The sequence below is a fragment of the Biomphalaria glabrata genome, chromosome 2 (genome assembly GCF_947242115.1).
Source record: "Biomphalaria glabrata chromosome 2, xgBioGlab47.1, whole genome shotgun sequence".
NCBI lineage: Eukaryota > Metazoa > Mollusca > Gastropoda > Planorbidae > Biomphalaria > Biomphalaria glabrata.
Window position 1 is genome coordinate 16,644,909 of NC_074712.1, and position 19,712 is coordinate 16,664,620.

At 33.2% G+C, this 19,712-nt stretch overlaps 1 protein-coding gene across 2 annotated transcripts; it reads right to left on the reverse strand.

Moving 5' to 3' along the window:
• Positions 1-115: 115 nt before the first annotated feature.
• On the reverse strand, positions 116-16,302 carry LOC106056280 (polycomb protein suz12-like). Of its 2 annotated transcripts, none has more exons than XM_013212943.2 (15): positions 16,143-16,302; positions 12,494-12,540; positions 11,699-11,763; positions 11,235-11,306; positions 11,050-11,102; positions 10,857-10,924; positions 8,309-8,534; positions 7,448-7,650; positions 6,523-6,703; positions 5,175-5,413; positions 4,928-5,085; positions 4,748-4,837; positions 4,075-4,180; positions 3,036-3,115; positions 116-2,174 (listed from the first exon to the last, which is right to left on the reverse strand). In XM_013212943.2, the coding sequence occupies exons 1-15, from the start codon at positions 16,246-16,248 to the stop codon at positions 1,955-1,957; spliced, it is 1,914 nt and encodes a 637-aa protein (XP_013068397.2). In that variant the 5' UTR covers positions 16,249-16,302; the 3' UTR covers positions 116-1,954. The 2 variants fall into 2 exon arrangements, with proteins under 2 accessions (XP_013068397.2, XP_013068396.2); XM_013212942.2 differs by having other exon boundaries at positions 6,493-6,703.
• Between the last annotated feature and the right edge of the window lie 3,410 nt (positions 16,303-19,712).

Sequence of the window (19,712 nt, forward strand, 5' to 3'; positions counted from 1 at the left end):
TCTAAAGGTTGTTTAAGAAATTTTTTCATGTCGCCGACCACTTTGAACATCATCAAATATTCAGATCATTAATGTCTATACTGACCTCCCATAGAACAATAAAACAACTTTGAACTAAGTGTACACAGTCTTCCCTTTATTCAGTCCAAGTACACATTCAGGTGAAATCTGTACAATTTGTTGAACCTCACTAGGCCTCAACCTCACTAATTCAAAATTCATGTTTTCCCACATTCAATTACAATTAATATGATTTCAAAAGATAGTAAGTACTATGATATACAAAAAAAAAAAAGTACAATGATTTCAAAAGATTAATAGTAACATGCATGACAATGTCTTTGTAAAAATAAAATCATAACTCATTCATGCAGTCAATGTTTTGTAACTTAATATATTAGAGCTAAATACACCAAGATGACAATAACAGCATTATGACTTGGTGGGCCAACAGTGTGCTGCCTTAGGAATGAACCAACACACAACTTGATGAAATAAATAGGCCTGAGTGACTATGGCCCCAGAATAAAGATAATGACTAATGCTGGCAGTATTAAAACTGCAATGGTCAGGGGCCATATAGGCAATAAAACTTGACATCTGATATACTGATAGATAGTGAAATAAGAGCAAAATAAAAATGTGACAGTAAATAAATAGGAGCTAATCCTGCTGACATGCAAACAAGAAACTGAACTTGACCATTGGGCTGACAGGAATTAGAAACAGTAGAATGACCATCCCAGCCTTAAAAATGTAGCTTCAATAGTCAACATAGTAACAATAAATACAATGCTCCAACAATGAAAGCAAAAATTTTATACATTTTTACATTTAAAAAATTATAAACACATGGACACATTGCCAACACGAGCCTAACCACAAGATTTTGATTAATTAAATAATATACATCTTTTCAGTTGTTCTAAAAATAGAATTCTAGTGATAGATTCAAACACAAGAAAATGACGTCTAAAAACTCTAAAATATGTTCAACTTTTGAAGACTTGCAGTTGATTGTAAGCCCCTTGGTGTTCAATGTATATACAATACCACACAGACAGGATTAGGAATGCACTTAAAAATCTTGCCATTTAAGTTAATATAGTGTCAACAATGTCAGACTTATGATGGAAACTTGAGATATACACTACTCAAAGCCACTTGAGGTGTAATGTAGGACCTACTTCAAAACTATCAAAAACCCAGGTATGTCCAGTAGGACTTACTTCAAAACTATCAAAAACCCAGACATGTATCAAGTAGGACAAACTTCAAAACTATCAAAAAACCCAGATGTGTCAAGTAGGACCTACTTCAAACTAATTGAGCTCATACATGAAGCAGCTCCATTCACAAAATGTGGAGCTACTCCAGACCAGAGTGCCTGTAAAAACATTATTCACAGACACTAGTGAATAACATCACAAGAGAATGAATCAGGCACAATATTGGAAGATAACATCACAAATACAACAGGATCACATTTTCTTCTTTCATACATCTAGAACTAGAACTCTCTCTCTCTCGCAGCAAACATCTGGTATAGTCTGTAAATAAACACACTGTCTTCCTTTACAGTTGTTTTTTAATTCAAGTGAACTCACAGCAGCAACACAAAAAAAAGGGGGGAGAGGGGGAATAACTAAGGGTAAACATTAAATAAATTTTCTATTAAAAATCTTTTTCAACATGGCACTATGGGATTGACGATAAATACATAAGGCTTTTTTCACTATAGACCATCTCTTATACTTCCTATCTAATTAGGTATATTACAAAATTAGGTTAAACTAAATACCACCAAAAAAAAAAATAAAAAAATTTTAAACTAAGTTATTCACAATTAACAAGCAATATACATAGAACAAAAAAACTGTGACATTCTGCGCAGGGAAAAAAAGTCCACTTTGGTTTTCTCTGTGACTGCCTATAAACTAAGTTCAGATGGAGATCAAGTCTCAGGTTTTTTTGTATGGGAGCCCAATTCATGACGGAGAGTCTCAAGCATGGCGTAAGCTCTTTGCACAATCTCCGGGCGTATCAGGCTGAAGTCAAACAGATTCACCAAGTGCAGCAAAAAGTTTCGGCACAAATTTTTCTGAACGATCTGTGCCCCATGCTCAGCCACAAAAGTGAAGCAGGCCTGAGGCACCATGCAGTCACCAATGTACCTATAAAAGAGAAATCAATAAATTATATATTTTTCAAAGTATAAAAAAAAATTTTAATTTGGCAAGAAACCTAGACAATCTTTATCTTAAATAGACTTATTCTTGGAAATGTATTTACATTCAATAAATTAATTAATGTTCAGGAACATTCCGCGCACCTTCTTCTAAATTTGGAACATTTTGTGCACCATCTTCTAGGTTTAGATCTACAGACCTTTCATTAGAATTTTTTTTTGGGGTAAATAATGTTCCATTTCTGTTAAAATCTAGAGTACTATATTCGCTCTAACAAACAATCGTAAGCTTCATAAAGAAGGAATTGTTTTGTTTTTTTAAACTATTTTTTATATATATATAGTACTTCTATATGAAGTTTAAACTGAGGACAGAAAAAGGGAAAATAAAAAAAATTATGTGTCATGGCAACCCAAATAATGGGTTGCTGAATTCTTTAAAAATATGTACACTTTATATTCAATGTTTTATTGCACAAATACACACAAAATGCTTACAAGGCACTATTGTTTGTACACTAATTAGGAGAACTTCAAAAGCTTTTCTTCTTTTTGTACTTGGCATCTAGAGCTTCCAAAGAAATCAAATCTATTTTAGTTCTAGAAAAAAATCTGCAGACAGGTTTCAAACAAACGAACATCTTAACGACAGTCCAAACTTGATTTCTCCTAGATTTAACAAGGAGAGATCTATATCCTTTTTTTTGCCGAAACTAATGGGTCCAACGAAATTTCAGAGTATCACAGATTTAGACCTGTCCCAAAATTTTAAATCCAACTTAAACAAACATATAATTCTAAACTATACTGGATACACATGCAAAACTATTTTTAAAACACAACTAACTCTTTATCCATGACATGCAAGTTCCACATCTTCATCAGTTCCTTTTCACCCTCGTTGACATCAGTGAACTCATCTATCATCTGCAGGGAAAACAAAAAAACTTGATTACTGTTAATATTAAGTCAACATACTATTGCTACTTAAAAATAAAAAATGTTTAAATTATCTTACTGTCAGTCCTTTTCCTTATTTTTCTCTCTTCTATGTCAAATCCATTCCTAACACAAATTTGCACTATTCTACATTCACACCACACTGCACTGACACTTACAAAATATTTATTAGTCAAACTTACATTAGCATATTATAAGAAAAATGACAGTTAACTATTTTAATGTTAGAAGTAATTTAAGAAAAATAATGGTTCATTGGTTTTGTGCACCATAAATAGTTAAATGGTCCAAGATTCAAAATCTACGATTTTGGCCAACATTTCAAAAATATCTGCAAACTCTTTTTAAATCATAAAGTCTATTTATTTAAATGCTATTTATTTTAAATTCGGTCTGGAATATATAAAGAAGTGATGCCAAATCTGGTCCAACAAAATGTAGGAACCAAGTCTAGAAATATCCTAAAAATACACTGGTATGACAAAGTAGAAAACACCAAACTGTGGGAGATGAGTGGACAGAAAAATATAGAAGTGCAGATCTTAGAGAGGAAGTGGAGATGGATTGGTCACACCCTTAGAAAAGATACCAGCAACAGAGCTAGGCAGGCCTTAGAGTGGAACCCCCAGGGAACAAGACGCAGAGGAAGACCAAAAAGAACATGACGACGCAGTGTACTTGAAGAAGCAGAGAAGACCGGGAAGAGCTGGGACACCATCAAAAAGCTAGCAAGAGACCGTGGAGAGTGGCGTGTTTTTGTCGAGGCCCTATGTTCCATGAGGAACTCAAAGGAGTGATGATGATGATGAAGTCTAGTCTAAAAAAAAATTTTTTTAAACAAAATCTTTCTCTATGAATTTTTGTGTATGATCTTTTTTTTTTTGGCAATGGAGCACACAGCCATGAAGTACAGTAACAAAGCTCACCATGATTGTCTTCTGTCGCAACCATCTTGGCTTAGACTCTTCTCTTCCTTCTGTGTCCAGCTCTTGTGGTAGTACAGGCTGACAGGTCCCAGTGTGAAAGTACAGTCTATGGAAAGACAAATGTTATATGAGGAAAGAACAACAATTTTTTAGATTGGTGTGTTCAACCATAGAAGTAGCCAACCAGTAAGTTACATGCAGCAATAAGATCTCAAAAGAAGCATGATACAATGTAAGCACATATTAAAGATCAAACTTTTTTTTAAAATGGGTAATGTAGTTGATTAAATTGTTTTTAAAAAAATAGCCATGAATTTCAAAAGTTTGCCAAGCAGCATTAGGCAAACCGGGAAAGGCCCTATATATATATGACCTTCATAATCGTTTCCAGTTTTGTCAATGAAGCCAACATAATCATGATCCCTTCCTTTTGTTTCACAAATTTAAAAAATTAATTTCTCTAGGGGAACCAACAAAGTAAAGATTTCTCTAGGGGAACCAACAAAGTAAAGATTTCTCTAGGGGAACCAACAAAGTAAAGATTTCTCTAGGGGAACCAACAAAGTAAAGATTTCTCTAGGGGAACCAACAAAGTAAAGATTTCTTTGGGGAAAAAAAGGGGACTATTTAATATTCACTGCTAAAAAAAAAGTTTGTTTTTTTTAACATTTACCTGTTGTGACCTTGTATAAGTTGTCTATTTAGTATACTATCTGATTCTAGTTCTTGAAACTCAGCTAATGAAAAGGGAGGACGCTTAGGTCTGAAAATTAAAAAAAACTATGTGAAAGAACTGCAAGAATTTCAATTGTGTTGTTAGAATTATGATTAGAAGCCTACATGAAGAGATTACCTGTAAACTATAACATGTGTTATAGGAGTTCGTCTCACAGGAGTACTTCTGCTAAATGCATAACCCACATGGGAATGAATATCTTGAGGATTGCCTACATAAGAACCATCATAGCGTTCATTTAAAGAAACATCTATTCTGGCACCTTTAGGATGTGGCTGTAATAAAAAGAAACTAGTTTAACATTGAAGTCTTGTATACAAATACATTGTTGTTTCTGCATGACTTTACTAAAGGCAGTACATACAATGAACAGAAAGTTGAAACGGGAGTGACACAGGCGAAGATGTTTCAACAAGCTGTACAGCTGCTGGCATGACAAACAGCACCATGGGCAGCGGAGATCATCCCGAGCCTCTGTTTCCTGCTGGGTGCAGTCATTGTGTGTGAACTGATAAAACACACGCATGCGTTTTCTGGGTGTAATTTGCCCTTCTGTGTCCCTGTCCACTCTTGACTTGGCACCGTTGTATTCTGATTTGGCCCCTGAAGAAGACAATGAAAATAAAAAAACGCCAATATTTGACACAGAAAAAATAAAAAAATTTAACTGTCAATTTTAACCTAATTTTTTTTTGTAGTGTAATGTGGTCAACATTTTTAGGACCTTATTTAGTAGAATGTTTGATTCTATCAGTCATGATTGAGATCTAGTAATGTTTGCAAATTTGACTGTAGGCTTCTAATTATTCATGAAAACGGCTTATTAAGAGCACTATCAAATATGTGACTAATGTTTAGAACAAATTTGTTTACTTTTCAATGTTGATCAATTGAAATGTGCAAGCAAAAGAGAGAAAGAAATTCTATTTTGTTGTTATTTCTATTAAGTGAGATCTAAAAGTGAACAAAATAAAATTTCACTTTAAATAACATTCTAGAATGTTACAGAAATAAAAAATGTGAAAAGATTTTGTTGTAAGTATCTCAATATGAAGCAAATTCTTTCAAATGACTACTTTTGCAAAATTTGCTGAATCAATTGGTAAGCGTGGGTTTAAAAAAAATTCTTTTTACTAGCAAAACATTAACATATCTAACAAAAAAAAAACAGTCAAAATTTGAAAGTAGCAAATGTCTTTGAAAACAAAACATTCTTGTTGCTGGAGAGGTTTGAAGTAGAGTTTGGAAAAAAACGATTCCTCACTTCAAAAGTTCTATATTATCTTCAAAAATATTAGTTCATGTAGAAGCTTTTTTTTTGTCTGTTCTATAAGAGCTTCTTGATCAACAATTTAAAAAAAAACAAAAAAAACATATTTTTGTAATTTAAGGAATGCGCTAAGACTTGTGTTTATAGATAAAAAAGGGATTTTATTTTTTAAATCAGGTAATCTTATAAATAAATTTGATCTTAATTTTGGTCTAAAATCTGGAACATATACAAAGAATAATCTGATTGAAAACTGACAGAAACCTCTGCAACAAAAAGTAAATACAAACATTTAAGACTTGTTTCAATGTCAAGAACAATTGAACACAAAAATAAAAAGCAGTCAAGACTTGTTGGAACTCAGTGACAGTCAAACCACAATGAATGAGATGCTGTAGAACAAGAGGCAAACCTTTGATTACACCACTCTGATAAGCCTTACATTTCTCAAAAGCCGCTGAGAAATCAGAGGTTCCGTTTAAGAGATCGCTGCGTGGGGGAGGAACACGTGACTGTGAAACATTCTCAGACTGACATTTTTTACAGTTCTCATCACTGTCTATCCAGGCTAAGTTGAACTTGAGAGTTGGAAAATCAGTGAAAAGCTCTAGTGGTCTGACATTCTGTGAAAGTAAACAAATTATGTTGCTTTTATTTCCTAGCTAAATAAATATAACACTTTAAGCATCTCAAGTAAAACTGAAGACTAAAATCCATATCAGCAGACTCATCTTTTTGCTTTACTCAACAACAAAAAATGAAACAACTGGTAAGGAACTTTAAACCAATCTAAATGTATTTATTACAAAAAAAAAAAATTGTATCAAACATACTATAAACCAAAAGCACTGATTTTAGGTTTTAAAAATCCTTAACATAACCTATGCAAAGAAGGGTAACTAAAAAAGAAAAGTTAAAATCCAAGACTAATAAATAAGTAAGCAACTTTTAAAAATAGAACAAGAGGTCTATTTAAAACTTTTACTACCTTTAGAATATACAATTTAAAAAATACTCATTTTTCCAGGTGGGCACTTTGGGCATTTAAGTTTCAAAATTTCTTATCCGTTTTTCACTAAAAAAAAAAGTCTCCACACTCTCGTTCTAAATAAGACATTATGAGCTCTTCTAATAGGAAAGTTTAAAAAACTTCTGTTAGCATCCTAATGCATTCTAACGCACTAGGGCTTAGCCGACATTATCACATTATACCAAATTAGAAGCTAATGGATTTAACAAGAAAATAAAGAGAATTAGTGTGTTAGTGGTTCTTACATGTCTAATTCACACATTATACATACAAACTTCAAACGAAATGTAGGAGTCTAAATTAAGAAGCTAAGACACACACACACAATTTCAAATACCTTCCCAGTGAAGGATTCCCACACTTTGTTCAATTTGAGCTTCTCACTCCCCTCGGAGGTCTGCACACCAAGTTCATATTTGCCTTGAGTTAGTAGACAGACTTTATTTTTGTCATACACTACCAGCTCTCTACAGAATGTCAAAATTTCTTCTTCCAGTGAAGATATTCGACCATTTCTACGACGTTTAATTGGTGGCTCACCTAAAAAAAAAAGATATAACTTTAAAATAGCAAACCAACATATAATACTACCATAGAACACAAACACATTGAATATTTCTTTTTAATTTTATATTATATTTAATGTAATCACAAACATGGTTTGCAACCAACTGAAGCTGTAGAACCTTTTTTTCTAATGCCCCAAACGAAGTACCAAAGACTCTTTTACAATTAAAACAAGCAGACTTTCCATAAGGCTTAGATCATATCATACAATTAAAACAAGCAGACTTTCCATAAGGCTTAGATCATATCATACAATAAAAAAGGAAACTCGGTAAATCAAGAAGTGCCATCGCTAATGCTTGGCTACAGAATCATAATGTCAGAATTTAAACTAACATTGTAAACCTTGACTGAGTTCCTCAAATCCTTATAACCTGCCTCAACTTAAGTAAAGCCAAAGAACACATAAGATTTCTATTCAAAGTTGATAACAGAAACTGTCTTACAAGCTGGGGAAACCATCATGAGCTGATGGAAGAAAGGCAAAGAACAAACAAATAAGAAGACAGCATGACGGGAATAAAGAGACTCAGTCTAGATGAGAAACTAACAATGCCATGAAATAAGAATTATACCTTATGTTGAAATGTTGAAAGGACAGACCAACAAAGAGACAAAGTGAACTACTTACTTGGAGAGTGGTTGTCTCCATTCATTCCAACGGAGCTTGCTTCTCTAAGGGTGGCACACTGGACTTTAAACAACAACACATGTGACCTGACTGTGTGCCCATTTTTGTAAGTGAAGGTTTCGCTGGGAATCTCGAGCACTTGGTCAGGGTAGACAGCTAAAGGCTTTGGGTTGACTGGCACACGCAGCTTGGCTAAGGTGATTGGTACTATAGGTATACAGGATTCCTAAAACAGAAAACATACAAAAGAAAATACTATTACACAATTCATGAGCTTATAGAACCTATTTAATTTAAACTAATTAAATACTAAATAATTTGACACTAAAATAAAACATCAGCAACAAGTGTTTTTACAATACAAGAGATAGTAAGCAATATCTCATATCAACTCACTCTGTCTGTCAGTCTGTCTGTCTGGTAAAAAGTTTGAACATGTTATTTCTCCCATTTCCCATTCTCGGATCAAAAACTTTGCACAATTATTCATTGAACCTGACAAGACATGAATCAATCAAAAAAATTAAACACTTAGTTAATTAATTGTTGGTGATTAATTATTTTGTTTGATTTTGAAATAAGAGGAATAAATAAATGCTACTTGAGAGATGTGGATGAATATTTGGATTTAATCCCCTTATGTTTTGACACGTTCTTAGTCTCACTTCCTGTACTCTGATAAAGTTTAAATTTTGCATAATTTTTCATAGTCAATAACAATACACGAATCAATCCAAAAATTAAACAGTTAGTTTATCATATAATACTGATTAATTAATTTTGTTTTATATAACAGAAAGGGAACTAAACCCTGTAATTTTTCAGATAAATGGCAGTAATTAGTGGTTATTTACCCTTAGATAAGCTTTGATTTTAAAAAGTATTCTATTTTCTATTGCTTGTTATTAATGTTGTTAAGAAGAGAATTTTAAAATTTGGCGAGGTTGTTACAAAATTGAGCTTCCAAACCACAGAACCTATTCTCTAATGTAGAGCCCAGTCTTAAACCTGAAGTTTTTTTATGTTCAAATCCAGTCTATAAAGTTAACAGTCAATTTACTTATTGTTTTTTAAAGGGGGGAGTGAAAGATCAGCATGATAGACTTTAAAAAAGAAAAAAGAAGAAAAAACGAATTATTTTCAACTGCATTCTGGCACTAGATATGTTGCAAAATCTACCTAGAAAAGCTAATGATTAAATAATCATCCATATTCTTTAACAAAATTGTAAATTGAAAAAGCAGAGAAAGAAAATTACTTGACTGCACTCCTCACCTTTTAAGACACACAGAATCACAATCAAATGACAATTCTGAGCCTAGGGGCAATAAATCTTTGGTCTTATTCACACAATATTCGTCAGTATAAGGCAGCACAAAAATCTAACCCCTGACAACATTCTTTCCCCCACCCAGACCTGCCTACCAAAAAAAGTCCAATTGCGTAACGCTGATGGTCAAAATGCGTATTTTGGCACCAGAATGCGTAACGCGATCCATTATTTTGTCATATATATATATATATATATATATATATATATAATGTAATCTACTCTAGATCTGGGCTTAAGAGTGTTACTGATGCCGTGGATTCGCTACAAACGTAGATCTAGGTCTACTCTTCATCCTTGATCTATTCTATACTAAGACTAAGAATCTAGTCTAGATCTAGACTAGATGGTAGTAGATGTTATCGATCTAGATCTAGTCAATCTAAATCATACTTCAACTAAATTGGATCTAGATTGTAGAGTAATGTAAGAGAATCATGACATAACGACCATAACGTAATGACTAGCTAGACTCTAGTGTCTCTAGCTAGGGTCTACATTCTACATCTAGATAAAATTGCTAGATCTATTTATGTATAACAAGTTATCTAGAATCTAGATCTAGAATCCAGATCTAGACTAGATATCTACAATGTCACTCAATGTGTTTTGAATCGATAGCACTTCAATATTTTTTCTATACAAATGAATACGGGAATCAGGGATTCAACATAATTAATTTCTACTAATGAACTTACAAAAAAAAAAAGTCGCGTTGGTATATCAGCTAACTGACGGTACCAACCCGCCACTCCCTCACTCTCGCGTTCTTCCTTTCTAGACTAAATCTAATTGCTTTTAAGAACCAATCAACGTATAGATCTGGACACAATGTGTTCCCCCACCTTTTCTGTCCCCCCCCCCCCCCCAACAGGACGGCTTAGCCTTAGCGTGACCTCCGTGACCGCTCGTAAGCTAGTCAAGAGAGGGGGAAAAAAAAGGATACGAAATGCGTAACGCGACGGGTTAAATGCAGATTTGCGTACTGACGGTCATTTTTGGGAGATTTTGCGTAACGAATCCGCATTTTGCGTAACGGTAGGCAGGTCTGCCCACCCCATCCATATTAAAGAGATTAAAGCATGAAAGGTGCGCAAGACAAAAGTAATAAATAAATAAATAAAGTAGCCTAAAAAGTAAACTGTGAAAACCTCATGCAAATGTCAGCTATGAAGCTATACAAGTCCCAAATTAAGAAATGTAATAAGATAAACTTACTTTTCGTTTTTTCTGACAAATTCTTAGAAGTAAAACTTCCACATCAGCAAACTCAGCTTCTGTTGCAACTTCACAGGATAAAAAAGTTTTTCATAATAAATTTACCAAAAAAAAATGTTTTCTCTACATATTAATTTAACTCTAAAACTAGAAATTTGTAGAGAAACCTCAAATCTATGTCCAATATACTTACAATCTGCTATATGAAATCCAGAAAATGACAACTGTAAAGTTTCGTGTCTTAACCTAAAATGTAAATAAATAATACACGAGGTTAAAAATTTTTCCAAACCTCTCAATTAACTTAAATTATTATCATCACATGACATAACAGGTTAGTCAGATTATCTTTCCAATACAAATGAAATCAAGATGTACCTCCTCCGGACTGCATCCTTTTCTAATTTAGCCTCCACAGAGCCTAGTATGGAATCAACTTTAAAGGTTTTTCTGGTTTAAAACAATATTCAAAATAAAAAAAAAATATATAGGAAAAATACTTTCATAAAAAAAAAACATATAAGGGAAAGCACCACACAATCACTAAATATTTCTCAATACTGTAAGGTTTATTTATTGTATATATTTATTTATTTATTGTATATTATATATTGTCTTTGACTATGAATATTGTGCAAAATATGAATGGGAAGTGGGAGAAAAAAATGTGTTTAAGAATCCACCTAGACAGACGGAGTGAGTAAGCTTTGTAAAATGCAAATTATTCTTTTTAAAACATTTAATTTATGAAGAAAAGAGTTTATGTTACATATAACAACATATGAATCCTAAATTTAATAGAATATATAACAAATTTTGCATGCAATTTTATGAATACTTACATTTTGCTATTTGAAACAGATCTTCTATGTCTCATATAAGTTAGAGTCCTTGGTAAGAAGACAGGCTGAAATGAGAAAAAACAAGAGTTCATAAAATTTCAGCTTTAAAACTTTTTAAAGTCAAGATCTTTATGTAACGAAACAATACATTTTTAACAACAATATTAATTAAAATGAATATAAAAATTTTTATTTTTTTTTTCTGTTTTTTTCCATTACCTAGATCTAGGTATTCCTCGACTTTTATCTATAAATTTGATTAATGTAATAATATTGCCAGAACAGATTTTAGATGTTCTTATCTTATATAATACAGACGTTACTTCAAAAAAGAAGATGATTACGTCCTAAGCGTCATGAATTTAGTCATGCATATTAACCAATGACTTACATTCTGCCAAGTCACTGGTTTTCCTGGCTAGCTCAGGCAACCCATTCCATGCTCTAATAGCACTAGGGAAGAAGGAGTATTTGTACAAATTTGTCCTAGCATATGGGACGAGGAATGTGCCTTTATCTTTGTGTCTTTCAGAGTATTTAAGTGTTCAGAGTGTTCAAGTACTTCATCTACTTTTTACTAATGTTCAGTAGACAGATATGTGTGTGTTTTCATTAGAGACATAGATCTAGTTATCTAGTGCTTTTGTAGAGTTATCCCAAGAGATATGTGCTCCCCAGGTTGAGAAATTTTGATAGACTGAGTCTTAAAATTTGTCATTTCTCAATTTTGACAAAAAATAAAAAATCTGACATTAAAATAAAAAAAAACAATCACAAGTTTATTAATACACATACCAAGACAAGGCTTCTCGTCCTTAAATATCTGTAAATTTGAGTTGGTTCTGAAATTTAAAACATTGCACATTTTATATAAATACTTCTACAGTTATGCTTTATGTATTAATACAACAATATAAAAATAAAAGTTAATTGATTCAATTTAATTAAGTGATTAAAGTCCCTAGTTCAACAAAAAAAAATTCTAATTAATTTAAAAAGAAAAAAGATCTTTTGAGGCTGTATGGATTAGCACATTGACATTTAAAACTCAAGTAAAACTAAAACAGAAATCATAACTAGTAAATATTTAATTATTGAACATATGACTATGTGTAGGTCTCTAGAGTACTCTAGATCTAGTGACATTGTGATGTGTAGGTCTCTAGATCTGTCTAGACTTTATTATTATTTATACATAGTGCCTAAGAGGTATATATATAGACTAGCCAGATTGTAGAGTGTAGATTCCATTTGTAGAATTTTATAGAATATAAATGATATAGATCTAGATTATTCTAGATTCAAATTATAGAACTAAGAACTAGATCTAATAGATCTAATCTAAAAATCTAAAGCTAAACACTAAAGGCAGTGAAGGAGTAAAGCTATAACTATAGTATAGCTATACTATATTTTATAGACTGTATGTCTAAAATGTAAGCCTATATATGACTCTACTATATAACTAATTATATAGACTAGACTATCTACTTACTATAGTAGTATAACAAGCATCTGATATATATCTATCTATATACATAATTCTCTTCATGGCTCAACGGTTTGGACAAGAAGAAGAAAAGGAAAGATCACTTTTATTTCTGCAAGTCGGACGAACCTGTCACAAAATAGAAGGGCCGGACCGCTGTGACCAAGAAAGATCACTCTTTTTTTATTTCTACCTCACATAGTTTTAGCGGGGAAAAAAAAGAGGGGGGGGGGAGGAACAAGTAATCTACTCTGTATTCACCCATACAGTATATCATAAAAATTTTATTTCCTACATAGATCACGCTCAATAGCAAGAATTAATAAATGTTTCAATCTATCTACGAGAATTGTTGACCTCAAGTAATTCTTCATTAGTTTGAGGCGCGAGGAGCTTCTTTCACCAGATTCCACAATTACGTGATAATGCCGTTTTTTATTTATCGCACGTAGGATTCGCATTTTCCATATTGAATGACACCCCAAAATAACAATTTTTTTCTATATATTTCAGATTTGTACGAGTTTTCAAAAGATTTTAATAATTTCCGGATATTTCCAGGACTTTTTCATATATTTTGCTATTTCAAGAGATTTCCAGGAGCTCCTGGTCAATCGACATGAGGCCGCGAGAAATCTATTATAAGTTATAAAATGGTTTTAAAATTTAATAATTTATACACCTAGAATTAGTGCGGGTCCCACAGCGGTCTAAGGCCAGCCCTGCAAAATAGTGGCGTATTCTACGCAGCCGGTTGACTAGTAATTTTTATAATAGGTCTAAGTCTAGGATTATTTGAATTTGATTATAGATCTAGAATATATATATAGATCTAGATATTACTATTTTTAATTATAGACATAGTATACACTTAAAAGATCTAGAATAAATCAATAATCTAGCCGATCTAGGCATTCTAGATCTAGATGATACAAGATCTAGATCTAGAATCTAGCTTCTAAGAATAATCTAATAATGTTACTGACTGTTACAGTGTTACTAAATCTATTACTAGTCATTAGTAATATAAAATCAAGTTACTGGCTATACTACGACTATAGATTTCTGATTATAGAGTCTAGATCTAGAGAATCTACTTAAGAATTTAGAAAAGAATCTAGAGTCTAGATCTATTTCTACTCTAGATATAAAATCTAGATAGATCTATTTACTTCTACTTCTAGTAAAATCTTGTTTAGATTGAAGAATAGACTCTCCAGTGATGTAGCTAGTGATTTCGAACCCAGGGAGCTTGACCTTTTGAGGGGCCCACCTGCATTTTGACATTCGACATCATGATGACCATTGATGAGTTTATGAGATAATGTACTTAAATCAGAGATGCCTACATGCCAAAAGGGAAATGTGTATTCCCAGACCTAGAAATTTTTATTTTGAGGGACAAATGTGTATTTTCCTAAATATAAAGAAATATACTCATTCTAGCACATAACATACACAAAATGTAGCAATTTTAACACAGCGTAAAGTTATATAAAAGACATTTTGTACATTAGTCAAAATATTTAAACTTTAACTTTTGTAGAATATGTTAGAATGATGCAATTCTTGTCACTTGGGAATGATTTTATGATCATAATGCTTCCAATGTATTCCACATTCCATAATAGCGCAACAGAAAATTCATTCAAAAGAATGGGAATTTTTGTTACAAGTGAAATTAGACTAAAACCAGATCTAATGATGACTAATGATTATGGTTTACTTAAAGCTGGATCAGTGAAAAAAAAAGTAGTTTTGTTTATACATAATATGTAATGTCTTTAAAAGTTATCCAGACACTGAAAATATTCTATCACATTTTGACTAAAAATTCAGATTTTCCTCTTTTAGACAATTCTTTGCAGAGTTTGCAATGAAAGCTTTGTTTTGGCATCCTCTACAATCACTAGCAAAAAACATTTTGATTTTTTTTTCAGGCAGGTCATCCTAATTAGTTAAATTAGTCATTAAATGTGTTTCTAATATAAAAGCTGAGCTATTGACTCTGCTGAATAGCTGTTGTAAGATTTAAAGTTTTTTATTCTGGCTTTTGATGTTTGAAGTTGTTTTATAAAACAAACAAATATGTATTGAAGGAGGGCGCAAGGAATCAAGAATGTAATAATTTTTGTCAGCATAATTAAAGCTTTTCTTATGCAAACACACTCAGACTTGAATGCCCCTGATTTCATTCTTTTAATTTAGACTTAGGCCTTCATAAGAAATGAAACCTTTCCTAGTCGCTGGTGACTATCATCTATCTATACTATAGTCTATAGCATTACCCCTTGATCTAACACTAAATAAAGATATTGTTCTGCAAGTTAGGGAACATCAGTTTGATTCTTTTTATCATGCTAAGAGAGAGAGAGAGAGATTAAGCTCAACCAATATTTCTCCCATATTAAAACCTCTGCCCTTCTCACTTTCATCTCATAAACTCTCTCCTGAATTTGGTAGTTTTAAAAAAATCGAATCTAGATCATTATGTCGTGAAAGACTAGTCTAGATCTAGACCTATAAAAACAAAAATTGGGACATTCATTTGGGGGACCCCCTAAAGTCGGGGCCCGGGAAGGAAGGGGGCTCTATATTTCATTATTTGGACCCCCCTCCCGGCTCCACCCACCCTGACCCTAGCTAAGCCACTGCTAGTCTCTAATAAATTATAAATTTTTATGTAGTTTTGATCTAATCTAGATCTAATTTTCTAAAGGCAGTATAGATTACAACTAGAATCTAGAAATAGATAATAATATATCTATTCTAAATATCTAGATCTAGATGATAGATCTATAACTCGTCCCGTCGCCGGCCACAGGGCAAGTTCAAAAAGCTGACCCACTCCACTGTCTCCAGTCCAGGTTATCGATAACAGGTTGTTCGCTTTCGGCGAAGTAAACGAAAATCTACGTAAAACAATTATTCTAAAAAAAAATATTTGAAATTTACTTTCAAAAGCTTGCAAAAAAAGTTCGTGATCTGCTTCGGGATTTTTTTCTTTTTTAATATCGTTCAATGTTCCATTAGACTCAACTGCTCTCCTTTTTGGACCCATTCTAGTGATTCTACGATTATTTCCATTGAATCCGCGGGAAGAACGGAAATTTATCTTCAAAACCGGACGCTATCCCAGTATTTTTTTCGTATCTGATCAAAACAAATATTTTATTATTATTTGGATATAAATCTAAATAATGGATCAAATGAGCATAGTTCTAGTTCAACAAAATAATATTTAATATAATAATAATAATAATAAATAGACCTACATATAAAAAATATTTGAAAAAATCAATTTACTATTTTGAATGGAAATATTTTTTAAACATTTCTAGAACATAGAGGGCTAGAGTGGGGAGGGCAGTAAAAGCAATCACCCCCCCCCCCACCTCATCAAATCGACTAAGATACCAGAAGTGTAGCGACATAATATAAAAATTATATAGTAATTCAACTAATTTTGTTTACAAACAATGATTTCAATGAAATCTGCCCATGTGGAGTATCACCAGAAAATGCCGACCACGTCCTCCAAAACTGCTCTCTCTACCAAGAGGCCCGTATAAGACATTGGCCCCAAATCACCCCAATAGAAAGAAAACTGTATGGAGAGCTCCCTGATTTGGAAACCACTGCGCAGTTCATCTCATGTATTGGTCTAGTCATATGAACACTCCAACATAACAATGAGAACGATGAAGAAGAAGAAGAAGAATGATTTCTAATTAAAAGTAGGACGCCCCCCCCCCTCAAAGGGTTTAGGTGGCAGGGCAGTAAATGTAGATATATTCGCCCCCCCCCCCACCCAGTCGGCTAACGGGGGAACGACATAATATAAAAATAGGTTAAAATATCAATAGCAAGTTTTAATTATATAGATATTTAATTGATTCTGTTAACAAGCTGTGATTTCCACAAATAAACTGGACCGCCCCCCCCCACTCGAAAGTATATCGGGAGGGGGGGGATTGATGCCATCGTCACCACCCCATCCTACCAACTTGGCCAACATACTAGAGGGGGGGGGTAGCGAAATAATCTAAAAATAGGTTGAAATATAAATAATTAATATATATTATTAACATAACTAATAAATTCGTATACAAATTGTATGATTTCTTTACTAAAATTCGTTATTCAAATTTGATTACCACCTAAAGGAGAAAATGTACATATACAGCTACCTTAGTTATCTATTGGTCTCAGTGAGCCCTTAAAGTTCTCCCAGTTAGATCCGATCGCCAAGAATTTTCCAGCATTTCTGAGCTTCCGAAACTCATTCTCCTTAAGTCTATCTTGTACTATTTCTACAAGTAAGAAGATTGCAGGCCTAATAAAATTGAATTAAATGAGGAGGGCCGTATATGAATAGTGAAAGACATTCGAGGCAAATGAGTAGTGTTGAAATGTTCTCTCAAACTTTTACCGTTGGCGCCCCCGCCCACTAAAACGTTTAAGTCTTTTTTTTAAATGGGGTTATGTAGATAAGTTTAAAATATTTTGTATAACCAAAAAAGTTATTTATGGAGACAGTATTACAGAGAAATCAGGTTTCTTATCAATCCAGCAATGTGTCTGTTGAAGCACCTTAATTTAGCACCTCCATGCGTTTTACTTCGTTCTCAGCTTGTGTAGTCATCAATGCATTTTTCTTCCCGTAGAAAGAACAGCTCATGTCAGTGTTGAATGATAGCGGAGTGAGACGTTCTGATAGTGAAGTATTTTATTAGAATCTGTGCGCACTATCAATACTAGTTTTAAAAAAAAAAGTTGCTCAAAATAAGTCAAACAAAGAAGGAGGCAGCATTGGCCAATGTCATTATACAAGGGATGTTTGAGATAGGCCTACATATGGCGCACTTAGGCCTATGTCTTAACATTTTCGTTTTCAGTAAGAAGCCTTGCCGCGAACCTTTTAGTTTTTGTCACAAAAGTCATCAACATAACGATGTTAAACACTTAAATTGTGGTAATTTTGACCATTCTGACCATTCAAAAATAATCATGTCAGCAGAGGCGATTTGAAATGTTCTTCAAAAAGTTTTAATCGGTATTTTTGCTGACGCCTCACACAAAAACGGTATACATTTTTAAAAATCCTTATTAGTAGATGATACGAAGTCTTTATCTTACAATATTTTAACTTTTTAAACAATGACGTCATTTCATTGGGTTAATATTCAAAATTTGATGGATAACTAGATCTAGATTAGTACATATTAGGCATATATATATTTGGGTATTTATCTAGAGATGTATTTTTCGAATTTGCCAGTTTTTGACCAATATTCAATTTTTCTATTCGAGAGTCACCCCCTAATGGGTGTCACCCGGTGCGGACCGTACCCCCTTAGTGACGCCATTGTTTAACTATCAGATTATTTCATTACTATTAGAACGAATGATAACAGTTATATTGAGTTTTTGTTCACAAAAGAATTTGATTCAAGTTTATTTATTTAAAAATATAAAATGTGTTTGTTTCTAAATTGTCGAATTTCTTCCGACCAATGCACTTTATTATAGTGATGACAGTTGTGTGAAAACAAAGGTCCTCGACAGAGACGTCTTACTTAACAAGGTCCTCGCCAGAGACGTCTTACTTAACACAAGGTCCTCGCCAGAGAAGTCTTACTTAACACAAGGTCCTCGCCAGAGACGTCTTACTTAACACAAGGTCCTCGCCAGAGACGTCTTACTTAACACAAGGTCCTCGACAGAGACGTCTTACTTAACACAAGGTCCTCGACAGAGACGTCTTACTTAACACAAGGTCCTCGACAGAGACGTCTTACTTAACACGAAGATGATGTTGAAAACGATCCCGCACATTACAGACGTCCGTGTGCTATTTGTATCTAGAATGTCCCTCGCATAATACTATTGACCAGGGCTGCCACTTTATTATTAGATTTAAAATGACCATCAACTTTTTTTTTACTAGGATTAATAGAGCGTTCTTAAAGAAAACACATCACTATTGGCCTCGATCTCTTCTTACTACGAGAAAAAGGCGTTGTAAACGCCAGGATAAAGAATTTCTGAAGCTGAAAACGCCGGAATACGCACAGCGCCAGGGCCAGGGCCCCGCCCGTAATCATACCCCTTGCCGATTTGAGCGGAGTCCTGCCGCATCTTCATTTCTATCTCATGAAAGAACTTTTTACAACGATTAAATATTAGGCCTATGTAGGCAACACTATTTCTGAAAAACAAAAAAAAAAAAAAAAAAAACAATAACAACGGACTCCTTTTAGTGAAATTTCATTACGTAAATTCTTTAAAAATAAAAAAAAAAACATTGCTCCTCTGGGCCCCATGCAGTTCTAGAAGGGGCTTGAACGAAAATGTTTATAGGCCTATCTAGGGGTTCGCCATCAGAAATGTTAGAAAAAACTGCTTTATTGTGCTTTATTTCAAGTCATTGTATAAGTGACTTAAGCTTTGAAATATTTACTTTGTATTAAACTCAAGAAAAATATTCGGCGCTGAGTTGCACAAGCAAATAGTCAAAACAAG

What these genes read in the sequence shown, in the direction of transcription:
- LOC106056280 (XM_013212942.2), bottom strand. Translation starts at nt 16,248, where the DNA reads ATGGGTCCAAAAAGGAGAGCAGTTGAGTCTAATGGAACATTGAACGAT. An exon ending in TTTGTCAGAAAAAACGAAAA is followed by an intron (nt 8,535 to 10,856) that starts GTAAGTTTATCT and finishes TTTCTGTTTTAG; the next exon opens with GAATCCTGTATACCTATAGT. An exon ending in TGCGACAGAAGACAATCATG is followed by an intron (nt 3,116 to 4,074) that starts GTGAGCTTTGTT and finishes TTTTCCCTGCAG; the next exon opens with ATGATAGATGAGTTCACTGA.